General features: G+C 38.2%; 1 protein-coding gene across 2 annotated transcripts in view; it reads right to left on the minus strand.

Moving 5' to 3' along the window:
- The window catches only part of Sort1 (sortilin 1), a 67,945-nt gene that overhangs the window by 35,085 nt on the left and 7,487 nt on the right, over nucleotides 1-25,373 (minus strand). For both annotated transcript variants that reach the window (XM_071618154.1, XM_027922037.2), the window contains exons 2-3: nucleotides 8,436-8,495; nucleotides 7,041-7,114 (exon numbers count right to left, since the gene is read on the minus strand). In XM_071618154.1, the coding sequence (XP_071474255.1) occupies nucleotides 7,041-7,114; nucleotides 8,436-8,495 (134 nt within the window). The remainder of the gene's footprint in view (nucleotides 1-7,040; nucleotides 7,115-8,435; nucleotides 8,496-25,373) is intronic.

Here is a 25,373-nt window from a genome sequence, read left to right on the forward strand (position 1 = left end):
ACTTGTCACTGTAACATTATAAGGCAGAAAGGTCAAGGGAACTCCCTGGGTCAGTCTCTCTCTTTCAAAATATGTTTCTATTCTCTTTCCCACGGCCCCTCATACTAGAAATTGAACCCAGGGCTGTGTGCGCACTAGGCAAGCACTTTACCACTGAGCCCCGTCCCCACACCAGGGGTGTCTTTTATAATAGCACTAATCTTTTTTAAAAAAAAAAAAGTATGGAAATTATTTTTTAATACCTTTGTTTTATTTATTTATTTTTATGTGGTGCTGAAGATGGAACCCAGGGCCTCACAAAGCGCTAGGCGAGCATTCTACCCCTGAGCCACAACCCCAGCCACACCCCCATAATGGCACTAATCTTTTTTGTGAGGACTCTATCCTCACATCTTCATCACCCACCAAAGGCCCCCACCTCCTAATGCCATCACTTTGGGGGTTAGGATTTCTTTATTTCTTTCTTTTTGTGATGCTGGGGATTGAACCCAGGGCCTTGGGCATGCAAGGCAAGCACTCTACCAACTGAGCTATATCCATAGCCCGGAAGGTTAGGATTTCAACATATGAATCTGAGGGGGACAATTAGACTATAGTTTTCTGCCCTTGCCTCTGCCCCCAAGTTTATGTCCAGATTCTCATATGCAAAATACATTCATTATATCTCAAGAGCCTTTAAAGTCTTAACTCTTTCTAGCATCAAGTCTAAAGTATAAAATCCAAAATGTCATCTGAATATTATCTAAATCATATTATCAAAATGTCATCTGAATATTATCTAATCCAAAAGGGAGAAATGAGAAAGAATAGAGGAGATCCAGGAAAGTCCAAACCACAAGGCAAACTCCATGAGATATTAAGGCTTGAGAATAATATTCACTGGCTCAATGTTCTGTCCTCCAGATCCACTGAGCTGATGGATGACCCTGCACACATGGCTTTGGGTGAAAGCTATCTCTAAATGAGAAAGGTTACCCTTCCTAACCTAGCCCCAAATTTGAAACTGAGGAGGCAACCTTGATGATTTCTGAATTGCTTTGAGGGTCATTGTCTTGAAAAATAGTACCTATTAGCTGAATAGTTTTATGGTTCCATCCTTTCAAACTCAAGAAGTCCAGCAGCCTTCATTCCATTATGTCTCCTTCCTCTTAAGTTCAAACTAGTAATTTTTTTGCTGGATGGTTAATTAAGTTTATAGCTCATATCTATATTCATCTTTATCAAACGGTCTCTTGGCCAATTCTTAGTGTTCACAATTTTTGCAATATGTGTAGACTGAGAAATTCCTAAATCTTTAAGTTCTGCTTCCTTTATGCTTAACAATTCTGTCTTTAAGTTCATTCTTCTCAAATTTTGCTATCAGCTGTCACGAAGAGCCAAAGCTATAGCTTCAATTCATTGCTTAGATATCGCTTTAGCTAAACTCCCAATTTTGTCACTTGCAAATTCTACCTACTATATAACACTATAACATGAACACAATTTAGTCAAGTTTTTTTTGCCACTTTATAACACAGATTGCCTTTGCTTCATTATCTAATAACACAAGCTTCTTTTCTGTCTGCAACCTCCTCATGACAGCCTTTAGCATTTACATTCTCACTAACATTGTGCCATGGATTACAAACACACTGGCTAAGACAGAAGCTTTTTCTGCAACTGTACCTCTTTTTGTCTATATCCTCAATAGAATCATTTATAAATTTTTATTCATTGCAATCTAGGCTGTTTCTAACATGCACCTGGAAACTCTACCCATTTTTTCTATTCCTTTTTTCAGTTTGCCATGTTGCCAGTTTGCCAATAAAAATAATTATTGAGTTACAGTTTTAATTGGAAAAGTTGATACAGTTCACCCCCATTCACACAATCTGTATTTGCAAATTTGCCTACACACTTAAATCTATTTGTAACCCCAAAGTCAATGTTCATGATGCTTTCACAGTCAGTTGGAGATATTAGCAAGGCAACCAAGGATTTGAGTCACATAGAACATACGTTCCCAGCTGAAATCAAAGATGATTATACTCTGCCTTCCCATCTCAGCTTTTATACTGCAAACAAGTATCCTATTCATGGTCCATTCAGTGCCATATTTTTGCATTTCTGTATTTTTTGCTAATGATTTTTCTGTTTAAAATGGCCTCCACATGTAGTGGTGATATACTGTTTACTGTTTCTAAGCAAAAAGACTTTGATATGCCCCATGGTGAAAATACATGAGTTAAACAAGCTTCATCTGAGCAAGGGTTATTATGCCTTTGGCCATGAACTCAATTTTAATTAAGCAACAATACATACTAAATAAAGTATCTGTAGACAGAAACACACATAAAACAAGGTTATGTATTGATCAGTTGACAAATGTTGTAACCAGAGATTCACAGAAAACTAACCCTTTACTTCCCCTAGAAGCAATGGTTCAGTATTCACTAATTCAGTGTTTGTGGCAACTTTATAGAACATAATAACTATCACAAATTAAAAATACCAACTGAATTGAGACTTCCAGTTAAAGATCAACAGGGAGAATGTAGCTTATTAAAATGCGCCAAAGGAATCCTAGACCTGAAATAGCTGCCAGGTTACAATGGCAAAATTTGAACCCACACTAACCTTAAAGCCCACTACTTTCAGTCACTTTGTTTTCTGTTTGATGCTACCTTGTATTTTAAATATTTTATTGTGTTTTATCATTCCTGGAAAAATTCATATTTTCTGTAGAAATTCTGAAAATATAAGTGGAAAAAATAAGCAGAACATTACAAATAAAAACTTTTAATCAGAAGGAATATGAATCTGGGTTTCTTATTTTGCTTTGACTGACAAGATAACTCTCAGTATAAAACTAAGTTGTATTAAAGGTGAACTGCCATCATCATCCATTTAAGTAAAGTTTTTCTTTTAAAACAAGCAGTAAAATACATCTTGAAAATGGAATTTATCTTTACCTGTAACTAATATATACAGTCATTGTTAATAATCTACTGCAGTGAAACTGACCTGAGAATATCATTAAAAAGGTTGCATGTTGGGCTGGGGATGCAGCTCAGTAACAGAGCACTTGCCTATTTGTTTAGCATGTGTGAGGCCCCAGGTTCAATCCCCAGCACCTCAAAAAAAAAAAAAAAAAAAAATGTCTGCACACAAGATGGCTTAAAGAAGATGGCTAACTGCATTAGTAACTCTCTGCCTATTGTATACCTATGTTGTCTTTTTTTCTTTTTCTTTTTTTTTTAATCTGAAGCAACTTCCTGAAAAACTTACATTGACCGTAGAATAAACTTTGATATGAAATCTCTTAGAGATTTCCAGATTAATTTCCAAAATTTAAGTAACTTTCAAGAGAAAATAAAAACCAGAAATAAATTAATCCAGTAGTTTTGTGCTAATTCGGTACAGAATTTTGATGCAGAACAATGCATATGTTTGCATGGCTAAGCAGAGCTCATACACTGAGGAGTTAGACTCAAGGCCACAAAGCAAAAAGACGCAGGATATCTTCTGGTTGAAAAAAAAATTATCATCTGAATTATGACTAGTTTATTTTTTAACTTCATATTTGCAAGTGAGAGACAAAGGTACTTAACAAGCTATTATACAAACTAATATTCATTAACAGAGAATCAAAAATTTATACAATTTAAACATGATTTCAACTGAAGTATTAATATATTCTCTCAATTTTACCTAACCATTAATGCCCTTGGGACTTTATTAGCTCCCAAATCCTTCAACAATTCTTTTTCAAAACCTAAAGAGAAGTATAGTCCCTCTAATTGAACAGGTAAGAGAAAACTTTCTTCTATTCTTGCAAGACCTTCTGCCTTACTACATGCAGCAGGTGGCATGTGACTAGCTGTCTTTTATTTGCATTCCTAATAAACCTTTGACCATATAAGATTTAGTAGACAAAGGTAACCTAATAAATAAGGCAGTTAAGAATGCTGTGAAACACAGAAGAGTCTTTGGAGTGGATCTGGTAGCCTTTATTTTTTACTTTCTGTAATTTGGCAACAACAGCATATTCAGAACTCATAACTCATTTTGATTAAACTGTCCCCTCCTTTTTTTCGTTCCCCCCCCCCCCCCCGTACCAGGGATTGAACACAGGGGTGCTTAACCACTGAGCCACGTCCCCAGGCCTTCTGAGACAGGGCCTTGCTAAATTGCTGAGGCTGACTTTGAACTTGTGATCCTTCTGCCTCAGCCTCCTCAACAGCTGGGATTACAGGCATGTGCCATCATACCTGGCTCCTTTCTCTATTTCTGAAGCAAGAGGGACCCCTTGGCTAGTGTGTCCAACAATGTGACTCACTTCCAGCCAGGCCAGCCCAGTTGGAGAGGCAACAAGGCATAGTTTCCACCTAAACTCTGGAAGCAGGTAGGAATCAGCTTTCACTTACTGGTAAGTAAGGTAGAGAGAATTAACATTCAAAGTGACTGGTTAAAACAACAACGGTACTGCTGTGCAACATGAAGTAAAACAACCCTGGTAACATCATACTGAGTCAGAAACAAACAGAGCTGCTCTCTAGTAAATTATATGTTAGCAAAGGGGTTCTCATAAGAACAGACGTGATGATGAAAAACGGCTGAGTCAGATGGGGGTGGGTATTTAAGCAGTAACACAGTAAGACTGGTTCTTATTTTGGTTTTGGTTGTCTTAAGGTGGGCACAATATTGGAAAGCAAAAGGATGGGGGGAAAAACTCATGAAAACGCTTTCACTCCCATGGGTCTGCCTTAGGAAAACTATTAGGTTCAATTCCAGCCAAATGATCAAAGAACAATGTAGAGAAAAAGAATTGAGAAGGAGAGCAAAAACCTGGCTAAAGCATTAGGTATGGAAGATAATTCAACTGGAGAGGGAGGAGTTTAAAAAAATCAAATCAAATCACGTAACCATCAATCAGAGAGGAGGCTTTCATTTGCTACTAAAAAATTGAACTAGCAATGAGTATCACAAATATGTATAATATTAATCACAGTAACATTAGTTTCAGTGAAAGAACTAGCTATAACTGTCCAATGGAATAATGATTTTTATGTGCATCTAAAAAACTGAGGGCTTACTAGCAGAGGGGACTGTATGGGCATTGAATAATGGAATGGGTGCAGCTCATAAGGCCAGGTATTAGTAACATCTGCACAGTGGCAGGGGCTAGGGGCAGAGGTGTGCATATGTAGACGCTGTGGAGGTATTTGGGGACAGGCAATCACTTTTTACTAACTGGCATGGAAGGCTTTCAGTTTGTTTTAACAATTGGTACAGCAGTGCCAGTGCACTTTGGCTACATGCCATCCATGGCCGTTGGCCATGCAGCAGCAAATAGCACCAAGTTCTTATTCCATGCCAGGCACTGCAGAGCACTCCTCACAACACTGAGGTGAGTATTATTACTGTCCTCCTTTTACAGAGGACAGAAAAGACTGAGGAGGTTAAAATGACTTGCCCAAGTTCACTCTGCTTGTAAATGACAATGCTGGGATTCAATCCCAGGCCTGCTTGCCAACGAAACTTGGTAACTTCCAGGTTGCTTCCCAAGACTAGATAGCCAAATGATGTAACATTAAAGGAGAAAATCAAGATAATAAGCTGTAAATAAACTAAGATTATACTCAGCTATTGAGTGCATTTCTTTCTTGATGTTAGAATTTCCAAATACTATATTATGATTATATTGCTTTTATAATGAAAGTTGGCAAGGAAAGCCATAACATGAGAAATTTCATAACAGCAAGGATTCTTAAATACTAGAAAGAGTTACTAAAGTTACACATATGCATTTTTTCCCTTCCCAAACAGGAGACTTTTCATCTGTCTGAAATGATAGAACTACTATTCTAAATGAATAAACAAAGTCACCTATTATAGACTTTTCTAGAACTAGGATTCCATATGTTGTCAATTCTATATCAAACAAATAAAAATATACTATTAGTCTAAAGATTATAGAGAATCCAAGGCTTTTATTCATTAACACTTATTGCCAGCTGACATGTCAGTCATTTGGTAGATGCTAGAGAACCTGGAAGTGGTCCAGAACCTTGCCTTCACAGAGCTTAGAGTAATTCAAGATGGCAGCTCCTTCTTGGTCGAAAGGTCTATCTGCCTATTTTAAGCCGATATTACTATGCTGAAGGGAAAAGAGCTCTGGCTCCAGACCCAGGAACAGCAGGCAAGGATCACACTTATTGGAGAGAGGAGGTTGGTTTACTTCAGAGCTTCAACATGGGTTCCCTCCCACCAGAAGACCAATAGTAAAATAAAGAACCCTTAGAAATAAACATGATTCCTGGAAGACACTCTGACCCTGTGGTAGTTTCAGCATCATCTGCTGGGATGTCACGATTTCTTTAGGTCCCTAGGGGAAGGCGTTGGAAGGGAATGAAATTGACATAAATGAGAAGATAATTGGTGATTTGGGGAGTTAACTCTGGTATTTAGTCTTACTCGTTGAGGAAAGAACCTATTATTTAACCATTCTGTACCTTGGAGGAGACAACTCTGATGTGAATGTTAACAGAACACGCGTTCCCACTGTCATTACTGGTGTGAACTCTAAAGCACCTTCTTATGTAGAAACAGCCACCTGACAATCTCCATCTACTATAGGAACAATCTGTCTAGGCCTTAAAATATTCCATATTGTTTAGAAGGTGCAATGAAAATTTTCATTTCAGGAATATAAAAATCATTGTTCATAATAAGTAGATGTATAAAAATCCATACTACCTCCTGCAAATAAGTAAATTAACAAATATGTAAATTAACATTCACACACACTCCTATAGGCCCTTCATCTTCCTTTGTTGTTCTGCCCCTCAGGTGACCTAATCTCCTTGGCACCCTTTTCATATTTCCTTAGGTTGCTAAGTTGACAATAAAAAGTGTGCTGAGTGTGAACAGTCTGGTGAAAAATCAAGATGGCAAAAAGACCTAAATCAACATTAGATTCCACAGTGTCCAGAATGGGGAACTTGCACTCCCAATGTATTACTTAGTCAAATGCCCCTAATGTATGTTGGTCATCTCACCTTCGATATAGCTTGGACTGTTCAGAAGTAATAATTACCAGTGGTACATGGAAGGTAGTCAAGACTAGAATAACCTGGAGAGAAACAAAAGCATTTCATCAATGAGAGAGATATCCCAATTATATGCTGATATGTGACGGGATTAAACCACACCTGATAGGCTGCTGAAAGTCCTATTGTGTAGCAGCCTACATTCCAACATGTCCAAGAACCAAGAAGTACCAAGTTGCTAGGACTTACAATGCCTGGAGAAGTCCTACACTCATTTCTTTGGGATGATCCTCCTGGCCTACCCTTGAAGCAGTAAGGCAGAGCTACTCAAATATACATTACCACAAAGGAAGGATTTAACTACTTTGTATCCAAATTATCATAAAACATGGCAAGAACCATCTCTCTTTTTTTTTTTTTTTTTTTTTTATGGAGGCAAGAATACCATGGGTGCTGTCAGGCAACTGCACTATGTATATATAAGTCTCTTCTGTTCTTCCTATTAGTTCTCCACAAATTCTTTTTATACAAAAATATTTTTCTATAAAAAAATATGCATAAAAAAGATATTCTGGACAGATCAGTACAGGAGTCTAAGGAGTCTCAAAAAGTGATATAATAAGAAAACTTGGAGATACCACATATCTTAGATAAATGGATAAATCATGGAAATTAGGGTCTAACAATTTTTAGAAGAAACTGAGACAAGTTTAAGGAAATTCTACTGGAAGCTTAAAAAATAATTAAGCTTCAATTTGCTTTCCAAAACCAAAATTTTATTTCTTTAGGCTTCTGATATAGCTATCATGTGCCTCCAAGTTATGATACATGCATTACTGGAACAACAGGAGGCATGTGACATGGACCTTCAGCGTACCTTCCTCATGGGAGACCAGCTGCACACCAGGAGGGAGAAAGTGTTGACTGATTGTCCTCCATCCCTCCAGTCCTGGCAGTGCCTCCTTTGTTGGCACAGGGAGAATGCATGGAGTTAAACAACCATGACCCACAGGTGCCACAGTCCTTCAATATAACTATGGGAAAGGACACATGAAAAATGCAGTTTGGAGGGAAAAATGCCACAGTATGTAATGTTCCCTTTTCTCTTTCTACACAGGGGCTTCCTTTCTTAGCACACAGCATTGTCTTTCCCCTTTCTTCTTCTTGCATCTTGATGGTAAGGAGCCACCAAAATCTACCTTCCTACTATGGAAGAAGGTAGTCTTAAGATGGTTCCAGTTCTAAAGCAAAACCAAAACAACTACAGCTTTCTGAAAGTCTGTCCTGTGAACATATGCTCTGAGCCTGTGCTCTGCACTTTCAGAAAGTAATGATACTTAGCATTTAAGTCCCACAAGTCTATATCTTTTTGCCAGACTGAAATAAAATCAAAATGTTACTTACCCCACTGCTATCTCCAACCCAGGACAAGGATACTGAGCCCCTGAGATCATCAAACACATGCTATAAGGGGAAAAAGAAATGAAATTCCTTTAGAAATGTCATCCTCTCCCCTTCAATTTTTGACTTCCTTAAATAATTCAGAACTTTACCACTGTTCAGAGTAATTAAGTTCATAATTATAAGGAGACATGGATTTCCAGAACAAAATTTGGGAGAGATGGGATTTAATTATTTAACCTGAATCACAAATAGCTTAGAAATTTAAATTCTCTCTCACACAAAGTAAGCCAAGCAGATGAGTTTTCTTCACTGCACCAGATGGGGAGATGGGATAATCTAATTGCTTTTTCCACCAGAACTAAATATAAAGATATGGTAAAGTATTCTTAGGATGCTTTAAAACAAGAGATAGAGCCCACATTGACAGACATAATTATAACCCAATCAACATAATTTAAATTTTTCTAGGCCATGTTCACAGTATAACTGAATAGTTAGTAGCTGCATTCCTTTTGCTTCCAGTCTAACACCAAAATAACAAGAGGTAAAAGCAAATGGCCTTGTTTTTAGTCAATAGTAATATTAATAAAATAATAATAATAATAAACTTTACTAGAGCTGTGGTAGGAGACAGGAGGCAAAAAAGAGATAGTGTATTGTCCAAAATATGGTGCATTCATTAAAATACTTGTAATCATCACTGAGGTGCTTTTGAGTTTTTTCCCAATGTATAAAATTATATATATATATATATATATATATATATATATATATATATATATATATATATATATAATTTATAGAAAACAGACAATTATAAGGAGGTATAACAAATGAAGCATTGTTCATAATCCTACCACACAGAGAGATTTCAGGTTAACATAGTACGTATGGTCTTCTAGTCTATATCCTTTTTTTAACTTATAAAAAAATAAAATTCCAATGAGATAGTAGCTTCACTTGATAAAAATGTCCACCAAACAGAAATTATATACTATATATAGTGTATATATCAAAAAGTGAAGGCCCCTTCCCAAGCCCTGTTCCTATTAATAATTTAGTATACATTTCTATTAAATGTTGGTAATTATGCTTTTTTATTAAGACTTATGTCTCAGGATCTTAAATCTTAAATATGTCCTGCCTTCCCAAACATGAGAAGCTCATTACAAGCATAGCATGTAACTTTATATTTCTTGGTACTCTCTATGTCTATCATAGGGATACTCTGCACACTCAATAAGCATTTGTAGAAAATGATTATACTATATCCTTCCCAAACCACAAACTCAATCTCAAAATAGAACATGTCTATAAATGGTGGGATACCAGCTACTTGGTCACCCAAACCACCAATCCCAACAAAGAAGTGTGAAAAGACAGAACTCAAAACATGAACTGTTTTGCTTATCTTCTGATTTTCTCTTGTGGTCCTCTTCAGTTCACCTAAGCTATTCCCCTCCAAGTAGGAAGTGCCTTTGAGGTCAAAAGACCCTCTTACACAATTTTTGCAAGTAGCACCACTAGTGTCTCTCATAGGGTTTGCTGAATAAATACTGGTTAACTCTCAAATGCTCAGGCAGAGCTTCTCATAGTCTCTATAGGACAGAAGGGCTATTCATACATGTAGGCTTGCCAAGCATCTAAGAAGTAGGGTTGCTAGAGACTCTTGGAACCAAAGCTTACACACTGACACAGCAGTGTGTTTTGTAAGATATTTTACACAAAGCAAGACCGCATGTTCTCTTGAGCAAGGAGACAGTGTCTGAAATTACATCAATGAGTTTCTTGGGGAAAAGCAGAAAATATCCAGAGCTACCACAAGCTCTAGACAGACCACATGTTCTAGCAGTTATGTAAACATGGGTTATTTTTCCACAGAAGGTTCTGGTCGTAAAACTAGCTAGGATGAATAAAAAATTCCATCATCCATGGTTCTTGAGCTCTTGGTTGTCTTGACCAGTCTACAATATAATCTGTCTTGAGTCAATGAAGGCCTGCACCTCTTACTTTTCAAGTAATGCTCCTCAGACCTGACCTCGTCAGTGCACACTTACATTACCCAAATTTTCCAACTGATCAGTCATACAACAAGCATTACTGGATGTCACTAGCAATCATCTGCCTCACCTTAACAACTGAGATGATAATTGATCTCATTCATCACCCAAAGAGTCCCTCTAGATATGTAGAACAGACTTATTAATTGCAATTGTGGTTTTCTGCTACCCTTGACCTTCTGTACCATCCCCTCCATTAACCAATTAACATTTGCTTTTGAAAATGTACGAACTCATTTTTAAAAGATTTATCTACCTAGAGTAAATATAGCTGGCTTGTTATATTTCAATCTCTAACACACTTATACTTCTGAAAGTAAAAGAGAAAATGAAATCAGAACAGTATGACCAAAGCTCATATGGAAAAAAGGTTATGTGGGAAGAAGATATATCCACAAGAGTTGGGGGATCAAGAGTACAGAGTCAATCCTCCCTATTGGATAGGAGAAGGAACAGGTATCCAGGAAAGGGTGGACAACATTCTCATGGTTAGGAGACAGAATTCACAAGCGTCAGCAAAAGTCCATCCGTTCTGATCCCGAGTTGTTTATCATCTTTAACACAATGTGCATTTGTCTCTCTACATTCCAGCATCATTTTATATCTTTCAAAAACTTTATTTTAATTATAGCAACAAGAACCCTATCTGACCCTCACTAGACCTGAAGCTCATCTGGTTCAGGGATTGAGCCTATACATTTTTGCAATAACATACAGCATCATGTACCACAGGCACTCAAAAAATATTGAATCCATTTTTTAAAAGAACTATTTGGGAAGTCCTGAAAAGGAAGATGAAGTGAAAAACTATAACCAGACCCGCTTAATTTCCTCATGACAGAAATGAGTATAAAATTTAAATGCTCTGTTCTGGGAGAAATTTTGCTTCTGGCCAAGATGGAGCAGCAGGGATCAAATTTACCCTCCTACATGAAACAAGGAGAACACAGAGAACAGAAGCCAGGTGCAGTGGTGCATACCTTTAATCCCAGCTATGTGGGAGGCTGAGGTAGGAAGACTGTGAGTTCAAAGCCAGTCTTAGCAACTTATTATACCTGTGGCAAAATTTTAAAAATGATAAAAAGGGTTGGAGATAAATCTCCATGTAAGAGTGTCCCTGGGTTCAATCCCCAGCAACCCCCTCTACACACATAAAAGAAAAAGAAAAAAAACAACAACAACAAAATTACATGAAACAAGTTTTCAAGACACTGAACAACAAGCAATGAAGACAATGATCCCTGGAAGATAGGAAACAGTATAAGAGGACCCTAGAACTGCCCCTGCTTACTATCTGCTGAGAATTTCTAGGTCACAGTGCAGGGAAGAGACATCTAGGCAGAGCGCAGAAGTCTCCCTATAGTGGTGAAATAAAACTAGCGTAGGGAAGCCAAAGAGGTCAGAGTTCACAGAATAGAAGACTAGAGAAGAGAATTGCACAGAAAGAGAACCTTGCACAATCACAGAGGGGGTGCTATGGGTTGAATGTGTTCTCCAAGAATATATATGTGTTGGAAACTTAATCTCCCAATTCATATGACATTTGGAGACAGGGCCTTTGGTAGGTATGGAACCTAGATTAGACCCTGAAGATGGAACTCCATGATGGCATTAGTAATTTTAAAAGAAGAAGAGGGACCCCAGCTCACACACTTGCTCTGTCTCGCCGTGTGATGCCCTCTGCCACCTTATGATGCAGCAAGAAGCCCTCACCAGATGCCAGTGCCATGCTCTTGGACTTCCCAGCTGACAACTGTGAGCTAAATAAACCTCTATCTCTAGTCTTTATAATTACCCAGCACATGGTATTCACTTTTAGCGACAGAAAACTGAGACAGGGGGACTCCCCAATCATCTAAAAAAGGATCCTGCTGAGTACTGTAAGCACATACATGTGAGGAAACTACCTGAGGCCTGGGAAAGAATCACCTTGACGGGATTAGAGAGAAAAGTATCTGGACCTAACAAAGGACCACAATGATTCCTGGTTCCCAACAAGCACAGTTAGAAAAACCTCATATTTCAAGGGAATTGAGTAGAGTACTCAGAAATGTTTGCCCTAGAAGTAAAGAAAAATTAATTCTAGACTAAATGCTGTTCTGGTCCTGCTTTAAAAAGTTTAAAAGCAAAACCAAAAAGAAACTGCTTCCAAGTAACATAACTGTGTTGCAGAACAAAGTTCAAAAATATTTATAAGAATACTAAAATATCTAGCACTCAACAAGATGAAATTCACAATGTCCAACATTAAATTTAAAAAATCAGGGGCTGGGGTTGTGGCTTAGCAGTAGAGCGCTTGCCTAGCACGTGCGGGGCCCTGGGTTTGATCCTCAGCACCACATATAAATAAAATAAAGGTACTTTGTCCAACTAAAAAATAAATATTAAAAAAATCACTCAGTATGCAAGAAACAATAAAACAGGACTCACAATACAGAAAAAAATCTATCAAACTGACTCAGAAATAACACAAATAATAGAACTAGTAGACAAGAACTTCAAAACAGTTATAACTGTGCTCCATATGTTAAAAATTTAAAGAATAGATTGAGTTTGTTAAATAAAGACATGAAAGTGGACCCACATTGGACTTGCAGAAATGAGAATTACAATGTCTGAGATGAAAAATACAACAGAATAGGATTAGCAGGAGATCAGACACTAAAGGATGGATTAGGAACTTGAAGAATACCAACGAAAACTATTCAAAGTGAAACTGAAAAAATAACAGAGTATTATTAAGCTGTATAAAAATTTCAAACTAATGCACACATGCACACACAATTGTAGGAGACTGGGGTAGCAGGGACCAAAAAAATGAAGAAATAGTAGCCAAAAGTTTCCCAAATTTGATGAAAAATATAAAGCCAGAGACCCAAGAAGTTCACAAACCCCAAGCTCCAGCAACATGATAAACAAGGCTCATCATATTTTAAAATGTGTGAAACTAGCCATAGACCAAAAAAAAACCCAAACCTCTGGAAGATGTTCACATACAGGGGAGCTAAGGGGCAGTGGACTTTTCCTCAGAAATAATGCAAGTCAGCAGAGAATGCACAGCCGAGCCTGGTGTTAAGCACCTATCTTCCCAGCTACTCAACAGACCAAGACAGGAGGATTGATAGAGCAATCATCCAGTGAAATCTTTAAAAAATGCAGGTTTCAAAAAAGAAAAGTTCTGGGGCTGGGATTGTGGCTCAGTGGTAGAATGCTGGCCTAGCATGTGCAAGGCCCTGGGTTCGATCCTCAGCAACACATAAAAACAAATAAAATAAAGGTATTGTGTCCAACTATAACTAAAAAATAAATATTAAAAAAAAAGTTCTGTTCTTTTGAATTTGTCCATTATTCCTCAGAATTGCATGTTGGAGGTTTCTTTTTGAAGCCACAATGGAGGGCCTACCCAGTGCAAAAGATCTGAAGGACAGCTCAAGTCCAGTCTTTCTGTAAAAACAAACTTTCTAGTCCCTAACTATGACAGCTCAAAGTGGTCCCCTCTTCCTAGGTTATTATTCTCCAGCATTTTCCCCCCGGAGCTGGGATTGAATCCGGGCCCTTGCACATGCTAGGCAAGTGTTCACCACTGAGCTACCTTCTCAGCCCTATGCTATGAATTCTTAATGGCAGACACATAATGTGGTATAGTCATCAGGTTTAGCACAAGGCCTTAAACATTTTTAAGTGCTCCACAAACATCTCCATAAAAGTCTACAGTACTCACAAATCCCTGCTATCAACATTATTGATCTGTATATAATCTTCCTTTTACCATAGTTACCATGGTGTCAGTAAATAATGGCTGAATAGGGTTTATTTCTTTTCCCTTGGAGCCAGTCAAAACACTGTTAAATGCTAGTATGTGTTCTTGGGTGTTCACCCGTACAGTGATGACTTAATTCCTCTCCTTCCCACCATACTTACCATCAACTCTATATAGTTAAAAACTGCCAAAGATTCCTTAAATACAAAGGTGTCTAGAGGCCTTGGCCAGGAGTAGACTATACAGAAGAGGAATTCAAATATTTGAGTATGAAGAAATAAGATCTGTATACTGAGACTCAAGCAGAGCTTACAGAGGTGGGAGCAGATGGTGGTAGAAGGTAGTTGTTCAGGTAGAACAGGAACATATAGGCAAGTATTTTAGAAAATTTCAAAGGGTAACACAAATAAAATTTTATTAATATTGCCAACTAGCAAAGTGTTAAGTATATAGTAGATTCTATTAAAAAGTTGTTAAAATAAATAAAAATTTCAAGAGCAGGCTAAACAAAGTTGAGGTTGAAATAGAAGGAAAATAAAAATAGAAAAAAAGAAACATGTTTGGCACTATTTCTGCTTCAAAGACCCAAAGAAAGCTGAGATGAGGCCACAGGATCACTTACTCAAGACAGGGCCAGTTTACAACAGTACACTAAGCTGAACACAATCAACCTGCTGGTTCAATTGTTCTAATCAAGGCAAAGTAAGAAGAACAAAAGAAATATGAGCAGAGTACACACTTTGTGGTTAGAAAAAATTCAAATGCAGAATAATCTCTCCAGGAGGGGAAAACTCAAAACCTCTTACACAATATTACCAGTGACTTTTCACAGTATTAAAATACTATTCCAAATAAAACCGTATAAGAGTAGGGGAGTTCAGCAAGCAGAGGTAGAGTGGATGTCTGTATTTCAAACGCTGTTATTAAAAATGTTAAGAGGACAACCGAGGGGCTGGGGTTGTGACTCAGTGGTAGAGTGCTCACCTGACACACATGAGGCCCTGGGCTTGATCCTCAACACCACATAAAAATAAATAAATAAAGTAAAGACATTGTGTCCTTCTACCCCCACCCCCCAAAAAATTAGAGGAAAAACAAAGATAACTGAAATGGGGAGTGTAAGAAGAGTTGAGAACATATCTATTTGGTCAGTCAGCCACATATATGATCTAAAGCCAAGTCAAAATTAAAGGAAACTAGGTAAATGTTCTGTTTCTCAGGTTAACAGTCCAAAAACCAGTATCCAGAGAGGCCAAAGAGCAAATATGGTAATTCAGATTACTTAACCATACTTTAGAGTAGGACGCTCAGAAACCAAAAAGTTTAAGACCATCTAGGTAAAATATCAGCTTGATTCTTTCTGGAGCACATGAGCATGAAACTATTGCAGCTTCTAGAAAGATTTATTAATCTCCTGACACAGTTACTGGCATGGAAATAGACAAGACAGATCAATGGAACAAATCAGAGTCCAGGAAAGAGCAAGATTTCTTTTAGCATATGACAAAGCTAGCACTTACAGACAGTGGTGAGGGAGTGTTGGAAAAACCGGTTATTTGCAGAGGAAAAAAGCCAAATTCCTAACTTCTTTCTTAACCCCACTCTCAAATACATTTCAGATAGAGCAAAGAGTTAAATGTTATGTTACATTATAAAAATACTAGTACTATAAGTGAATATTTTAATAATCTTAGAACAAGAAGACCTTTACAAAAAATGATCTTAAAAAACCAGAACCCATAATATAAGAATATAAGGATTTTCTTTGATTATTATAAAAAATTAAATAGCAATATACCAGAGAGGGGGAAAAAACTTAAAAAATTATTTGCCACACAGCAAAGGGTTAATACTTAAAGAGTTTTCAAATCAATAATTTAAAAAAAAGACAGGTCTTTGAAAATAGGCAAAGGCATAAGCAAGCAACTTATAAAAGGATACAGAAATGGACAATAAAATATGAAAAGCCACAGGATCTCATTCGTAATCAAAGAAAAATAATGTGATGACATTTTCACCTTTCAGACTGACAAAGATTTTTAAAATTGATAAAATGTGTCTGGTGAGGATGTGAGACCAGAGCACCTTCTGGCATGGTGGATGGGAGTAGCTAAACTGACAAAGGTTTTCTGGAAAGCTATTTGGTGTCACAAACTAGGACCAAGACGTTCATGCCATGTGACTCAGTAATCCCACCCTTGGGAATTTATCCTAAGGGGATAATAACACACCTTTAAAAAGATGTCATGTGTGATGTTTAGCAGCTAACAGTTACTGAGCATCTCTCCTTATCATCTTCTGTACCAATGACCTGACACACTATCACTTATCCACCTAACAACCCATGAGATTTTACTAGATCCATATATTATAGGGGAAGAATGTAAGATTTGTCAAACGTTATGTCATAAACCAGTATACAAGGTGCTACTGAAAATGTTCCAGGGGTTTACTAACATGGAAAGACACATAACATGGAGCAAAAATCAGGTTCTAGGATAGCATGTAAAATCATATGAATCTCTATGATTAAAAAGGTATTTTCAGAGGCTGGGGATGTGGCTCAAGCGGTAGTGCGCTCGCCTGGCATGCGTGCGGCCGGGTTAGATCCTCAGCACCACATACAAACAAAGATGTTGTGTCCGCTGAAAACTAAAAAATAAATATTTAAAAAAAATCTCTCTCTCCTCTCTCTCTCTCTCTTTAAAAAAAACAAAAACAAAAACAAAAGGTATTTGGAGGGATACTTGTCAAAATATTAACAACAGCTATCTCTAATGAGAATTTATGGAGATGCATTCTTCTTTACAGTTTTCCGGACAGTGCACGAAATACTCTCAGCCCACCTCCTCCAATTAGCAGAAATCTTTTGAACCACATCCCTAGACCTTTTTATTTTTTATTGTGAGATGGTATCTAAGTTGCTTAGGGCCTCACTAAGTTGCTGTGGCTCGCTTGGAACTTGTGATCCTCCTGCCTCAGCCTCCTAAGCCATTGAGATTATAGGCATATAATCATGCCCAGCTAGCAGGAATCATTTTTAAAACAAAACTGTAAGTAAGATAATTTTAATTAAAAACATATGGAAAAGTTTACATGAAAGGGTGAGAAAAAAAATAAAGACCAAGTTAGTTTCTTCTTCTTTATATTAGAAAACAGAAGGTTATAGGATAAGTCAGAGAGCCCTTGCCATGCTGGGCCACAGGAACAAAAGTTTTCTTGATTTGAGGGCGACTCCTCAATGCCACATCCTAACTTCATCATCCTCTGATTCACTTTTCAGAGTCACTTTCAGAGCCTTTTGTTTATCACTTGTTGAAAGGTGATTTCCAGGGTCGCAACAGCTCCCCCAATAGGAGAATTCTGGGTTGACATTTGCAGTCACCATCTGACTGTTAAACAGGTTTTTAGGAACTCATCTTAGAAAGGAGGGGATAGTTTGTATTTCCCTCTCTGAAGTAAATCCACCGGGAGAGAGAATGATAGCAGGATTCACCCACCCACTTATTGCATGCCATCATAATGCAGAACCACCACACACTTTAGACTCTGAATTAACACAATATCCAGTTCAGCCATCAGGTGGATGGATAACCCCTAGTTCTGTCCAGAAATGAAGAAAAGCCACAAAGCACAACATTCTTCACAAAAATAACTTTGTCTCCACCCCTAATTAAACTAGATGCTTAATTAAATTACTGTTACTATAAGCTTAGAGAACTGTGAGTTGGACCCAAAAGCCAATGTAGTTGGGAAAAAACTCAGTCATGAGAAACCTGTGTCTATCTTCAGTTACACACTTGATCAACAGTAAAATACTGAAAGAACTTACAATGGCACAATGGAGCATCAGTTTTCCCATGGCAGGTCGCAAGTTAAAAGCTACTTGCAAAAAACCCCACTATCTCACCCTCAGGAGCAGCCTCTCTGAACCCACAAGTTCCTTTATCTCCTTATATCCAATGGCACAGTGTTTCACAGAACCTATCACACCCTTCTGTGTACTTTAAATCATCTTCAGATTACACCAAATACAATGTAAGCACTGTGTATGTAGTTATTACACTGTGTTGCTTAGGTTATAATGACAAGAAAAAAGTCCATGCCTGCTAGGCATAGATGTAATTTTTTTTTCCTGAGTACTTGCAATTCAAAATTGGTTGAATCTATAAATGTAACCCACAGATACAAAGGATCGACAGTATGCCTGTGCACCTAACATGTGCTGGACCCTACCTGGGGCACAGGGAAATGGCAGTGATAATGGATGCTCTGCGCACATGGAGATTATACTATTATAAACAGTCTTCTTTTATGCAGAAGTCTAAACATTAAGGCTATACATGCTAGACATTTAATTGATTAAAGAACCTAGCAACTGGGGGGAAAGGCTTAAAAAGAGCATAAAGCCTACTCCAGTAACTAACTGGTTAGGAAGCCAGCACACATCATTTTCTCTCTTGGGAATCCATTTCCTCAGGAGTAAAAATGAATTATGCTCCTTCACTCATGGAAATAATAAGAATCAAATCAAACAGCATACAAAGGCAAGGAAGGCACTGGTGATTCCATGAAGACTGAGAATCCAGGATTGGGCTTCCAAACTCCAACTGGGTGATACAGAGACAGGATACAGTGATGTGCAGAAGATGTCTGGAATACAACACAGGCAATGCTTTTACAGGCAGGAAGAGAATCTTAAAAGAGTACAGTTCTGTTAAATAAGGCGCTGCTAGCTAGGATCATAAAACATGAGCCAAAAATAAGATCACAAATGTTCCAGTTCTCATGGAGACTATTCTTAGAAATGAAAAGCTAAACATAAAAAAGTACAAGTTTTCAAATCTGTTCAATTATTTAGTGTTTTCTCAGAGGCAGGATGATACAGAGGAGAATACTGGGCTAATAATCAGTCAGCCTGAATTTTATTTCCAGCTCTGCCAAAAGCTATGTGAACTCAGGCGGTGCAATCTAACATCAAAGTGGGGGAGGGGACTGCATTAACAATCTTTCTGGTACCTCTAAGCTTTAAAATTCTATGACTCATCAATAATTTAGTCATTTGGTTTGTTTTTCCACTGCTGTTTATCTGTTTTTTAAAGAACAACAAACCAGCTCCCTGTTCCACAATACACATTTTACAACAGCAGCCCCATTATCTAGACATCTCAGCAACCTGGACACATGCTAAGGAAGCAATGGGGACTTCTGATGCAGCGTTAGTATGCATTATAAACCTGTGCACTCGACCTCTAAGAGGAACTTGCACACCAGCACTCTAATTCAATTTTCTAAGCTTGTTAGAGTTGTGGTTTGTTAAAAATCTGCTTTCTTAGCTTACAGAGGAAACAAGTCATATTTGGGGAATGATGTATCTAGAGACACATAGAATTGTGGTTTCTGTAGAACAAAAAAAAAAAGTGAACTTAAATAAGCAGACAATGGTGCTGAGCTTATAAAAATGGGTCATTGAAAACAGAAGAAAATAGCCCCATGTATCTGGATGGTGTTGTAGGCATTAAATGCCATAAAACATTAAAATAATTTGAGTCATGGTGAAGCATAATTTAATCTCTTCTTAATGATCCAGGGTCATACTGTAGACTAAGAAGGCTGATAAATATTTTAGGAAAATTTTCATTAACACAACAAAATTTTTGGCACTTAAAAGGGCAGATTAGGCTAGGGTTGTGGCTCAGCGATAGAGCGCTTGCCTAGCACATATGAGGCACTGGGTTCCATCTTCAGCACCACATAAAAATAAATAAATAAAATGAAAGTATTGTGTCTGTCTACAACACTAAAAATATTTTTAAAGGTGGGAGCAGGTTTAATTTTTGAAAAATTCATTTCCACAGAACAACTCATTCTAATCATGCCCAGTAAATGAGTGACATTCCCAAAGCTTCAACATTTTTTACACATTGGTCCCATTCAAAGAAAAGAAAGTGAAGAAGAAAGATGTTCCAATTGTCAGCTGACTGAGTTGCCAGAAACAAAAAGCTTGCTGCTCACCCACTGGGACTGGGGACTTGCTTCGTCAGTTCCTCCGCTACAACCACATTGGCCTACTTCCAAATCTTTGAGTACACCAAGCTCTTTCTAGTCCTGGGACTTGTGAGCATGTTGTTCTCTCTGCCTGGTATACCCCCTCCTGGCAAAATTCTATTCATCTTTAAACATCAATTTAACAAGTCCTTCCTAATGCCCCAGATAAAAAGACCTCTGTCAATTATTCTTCTGTGGTTATTTCTTTTCTTCTTGTGCTTATCATATTTATAATTATATTTTATTTGTTGTTCATGTTCTCTATTGTTCCAAAAAGCTCCATAAAGGCAGAGATGGTATCTGGCGTGTTCTACACCAGCTCGCAGGACCCAGGACTCAGTACTGTGCCTAACACATGCAGGTACTCAATAAACCATGGTTCAGTTAAAGAATAACAATAGTAGTATTTAACCTTATTGAACACTTATTAAATTAGTATTGTATATATTACAAGGCATTACTGCTACTTTGTAAATGAAGAAGGCAGCTCAAAGAAGTTATTTGCCCAAAGTTACACAGCTGGTAAGTGGCAGAGCAAAGCTGCAAATTCATGTCTGTCTGACTCCAGACAATTTAAATACTACTCTTTCTCCAGCACTGTGTGAGGCAAAAGCAATAAAGGCCTCCTGATACAAGTTGGGCCCTACTTTTAAAGAATTTATAATCCAGGGAATAAAACTTTTATAAATGAAACTAAACACAAGACAGAATACTATAGTGTTACACTACATGGCACAGTTAAATGTTAAAAGAAAGAATAGGAAAAGCAACCAGGGGAGGTGATGGGGATAGGAGACTGCCAACTATGGGGCGACTGGCCTTACTGTTGCTCGTGATATGTGCTGCCACTGCCCAGGGGCTCTGTTTCCACCTCTGTGAGATGGAGAAGCATTATTTCATTAAGGGAATCCTGTACCAGACCACAATCATTGGCAACTATCGAACCCAGATATGGGAGAAGCAAAAGGTGGTCTTCCTTCCCTCGACCCTTGGCCTGGGCATGCATGTGGAGGTAAAGGACCCCGACAGCAAGGTGGTACTGTCCCAACAGTGTGGTGCTGAGGGCTGTTTCACGTTCACCTTCACCCTGGAGAACATATTTGTCTGCACTCCACTCCACCAGAATGGCCCTCTTCACTGGTGGCAAACTGCATGTGCACCTGAACGTCCAGGCTGGGGAGCATGCCAACAACTACCCTAAGATTTCCCCAACCAATCCCTTAACCACTTGGATTTTGAGGGGGAAAAATGAAAAAGAGTATGACACGTTGGTACTATGGCAACAAACCAATCAGACCAGTAACTTGTTCAACCTTGATTCTCATGGACACAGGACATTGGTCCAAGACTTCAAATTCTATTTTAAGGTTTATAAGGAGTTGGAACTAATCCAAGAGTGTCTTGTCTCTTTTGCCTTTAGTGAATCCCGGGCCCTCTCACAAAATCAGCAAATGACCTGGTTTTTCTTCATCTGATTACAGAGTAGGTGACTGGCACACACCACAAAGGAGGCCTTGCCTCACTGTTCCCTAGCCAGTTTTGGGTTCACTCAATGGTTTTGCGAATCTAAAAAGCGGTGAGTCTTGGCCCCAGAGGATTAAGATGTTTTTCTATATATTAGAACTATATTTTGATAAATTATATATTTTTCGTCCTAGTTCAAGTGTTACTGTCTGTAATTAGCTGAAAAGGACTAGACACCAATCTAGTCCTTGTGCATTCTGTTTATTCACACATTTTTAATAACTGCCATGGCAGCTCTCAGGATTTGGGCAGTCTGTGGACCAGAAAGCAGATGTTAACAGCTGCTCTCAAGGCCATTTAGAAGGCCTAGCAGAATTCTCTTGGGCACCTGTGACTCCCATCTAATAGGACCTCGGAGTCAGGTAAGATAGTGGCAGAACCAGTATGAGCACTCTTACCCTCCCCCTTCCCCCCAATTTATTTAAGCTGTGGTAATGTTTTCTTCAAGGGAACAAAATTTGACTCTTTATTCAGATTTTCCCAATGAAATAAAATGTATTACAGTTAAAAAAAGAAAAAGAAAACAGGGGTAGAAGTGTATTCAGACAGGAGGAATGCCGTGAGAATAAAGACAGAGCAACAAAGCTTAACAGACCTGTGAGAAAGGTCACTTTAACTGGAACTGAGGGTTAACATAGGCCCAGAAGTGGTGAAATGATAGGTTAAAGAAATATGCATATTATTAAACATTCTGGTCAGCTATCCTTCCAAGCAAAGTTCCTGAGAAGTACTTATCACATTTTGTTAATATTTCATAAGCCTTCATCAGTGTCAAGAGAGGGCAAGCTATTAGCAGCTGCTCAGTTAATGAAGGGGTGAAATATACAAGATGCTATTTCAGAGCTATCAATTTAAGACCAGTCACTAGCTCTAATAAACTAAAAACTGAAGAAAAAAAGTAGTTATGAAATTTTGAGTAGTCTTTTTTTTATAATTGTAAGTTATTTAAAACTAACTACATATACTTGAAACTTTTATAACTAGATTACCAGGTATATGATAATGATTTTCTTTCTTTTTTTTTAATATTTATTTTTTAGTTTTCAGCGGACACAACATCTTTGTTTGTATGTGGTGCTGAGGATCGAACCCGGGCCGCATGCATGCCAGGCGAGCGCGCTACTGCTTGAGCCACATCCCCAGCCCTGATAATGATTTTCTGACTGTTAACGTGATGATTATTTTTTCCTCCATCTCCTATAGCTTCAAGAAAGATATTTCAGATAGATGAGTTGATCTCTCCCTTACTCTACCCCCACTTTTCTTTACTCTGAGTCCAAGGACATAAGTAAGATAGTTATCCATCAGTATTCCAGGGCATTGGTCCCAGGATTCCCCCATCCTCTGGAGATACTAAAATCCATAGATATTTAAGTCCCTCATATAAAATGCTATGGTATTTGCACAAAACCTACACAAGCCTCCCATTTACTTTAAATTATCTCTAGGTTACTTGTAATAACTACTATAATGTAAATATTGCGTAAGTCATTGTTATACTATGTTGTACATGTTTGGTACAGATGCAATTTTTTAATAGTTTCAATCTATGTTTGGTTGAATCCAAGGTTGTGGAGCCTGCAGATATGAAAGGCCAAGTGTACACATTTCTTAATTCAGATTTGGTTCCTGTGAGTACTCATAACAATTTTCTATGACTGTTACAGCTATGAATAATTTTTAAGCATATAAACAATATTTAAGCACCTAACTGGCAACATTTAAGAAACTTTGTAATAATTATAAGAAAGCTTCAATAAATGATGAATACATACAAACGTCCACAGACTTCACAATGACCCTCAGAGGTAGGTAGGTATTAATCTTCCATTTTAATCAGTAAAAAAAACCCTAAGGTTCAGAGAGATTAAAGTGTCTGTGGTCACCACCAAAGTTTGAATCCAGGTCTGATACCTGAGATAACTATCTCCTCACCTCCAAACCACTTCCTCAAGGAACCAGCAATCATATTAGCAAGTTAAAACTTCGATGTAAAGACAAAGTTTAAGAAAAGAACACCACCATATATGCTTCTTACATTTCTGTCAGTCTTGACTCACTCTCATTCTTGCCACCCCCGCCCAAGCCTGTCATCCAACCCTGCCAAGTGATAAAACCAAACACATTTATGCCTCATCTGTCTCCTTTTATGCACATGTTCCTTGGGAGTTGGCTCAAGGGCTGTGTTTAACAGGATCATTTGGCTGACAATTGGGCCATGTGGAGGCTGTGACAAATCAACAGACTTATTAAGAAATTACACAAGTCATACTCACACGGTACTTCAAGATTTCCAAAACATCTTCATGTATATTTTTCCTTTCAAACCCTCAGGATAACACTACATTTTATTAATGAAGGAATGAGGGCTTAGAAAGGCTAACGGAGCTCTGTTGAAGGAGTAGAGTAGAATCCATAGCTATATGACATAACTGGGGTCTACAATCTTTCCTTACCCCTAAAGAAAGTGCATTGACTTAAAACATCTCTATGAAATATTTCCACGTGTAGCACTGTGTTGGGATACCAGGGTTCCACTCTCAGCTTATAAGCAAGTTATCCAGCCTTCCATGAAAGCAAGGGAAGTGACCCGCTGAAGAGCCTAACAATCATGACCAAGCTATTGATCATATTACCAGCCAGTGTTCAGCCTTATCCTGGTTCACTAATGTTCAGAAAAAGAGAACTCTGTCACAGATACCTAGATTTGCACGCCTTAGTTCACATTCTCTTTCTTTCTTTCTTTCTTTTTTTTAAAGAGAGAGAGAGAATTTTTTAAATTTTGTTTTGTTTTGTTTTTAGTTTTCGGTGGACACAACATTTTACTTTTATGTGGTGCTGAGGATCGAACCCAGCACCCCATGCATGCCAGGCGAGCGTGTTACCGCTTGAGCCACATCCCCAGCCCTCACACTCTCTTCCAATAATGTCCAGCAGCCTGGGAGTGTTCCTCAGAACCTCTAGCATTTCAAGTCTGTCCTGCCCTCTATTCTGCTCTCCTGTTGTGCATATGCTTCCAAGCCCACAGTGATGACCAGCCTGTGAAAGGGCAACTGTTCTTGGCTCCCCATTGTCACTTCTGGCGCCATGTCTCGCTCTGTTGAAACACTTTTGCTAGTTAAGTCCTAGTCCCAAACTACCCACCCATACTGTCCCCTCTCTTTCTACCCCCTTAAAGAGCTATCTTCACTTTCCTATGTGTCTTTACTTCCCTAGGTGTCTTCGTGGAAATCTCAGTCATGTTCTTCACCAACTACCTTTCCCTAAAATAGTGTCCACTGGCCATCCCCTCAGCATGTCTCAGATTTTCCTAACTCAATGCCTTTACATTTCTCCCTAAGAAGCACCTCACTCCTAGACTGTCTCTTTATCCAGGCCTTCCCAGACCACTGCACTGTAGTGCTCCTGTCATCTTTCAAACTCCCAGCAAGTTGCCTCTGAACACCTAAATCCTTACAATGGCACCAGTGCCTAGCTTTCTTTATGCACAGGCATGAACTCCCCTCAGTACATGGCAGGAAGTGTTGAAGTGAATGACATCTACCT

Source organism: Marmota flaviventris, chromosome 10 (genome assembly GCF_047511675.1).
Source record: "Marmota flaviventris isolate mMarFla1 chromosome 10, mMarFla1.hap1, whole genome shotgun sequence".
NCBI classification, from domain to species: domain Eukaryota; kingdom Metazoa; phylum Chordata; class Mammalia; order Rodentia; family Sciuridae; genus Marmota; species Marmota flaviventris.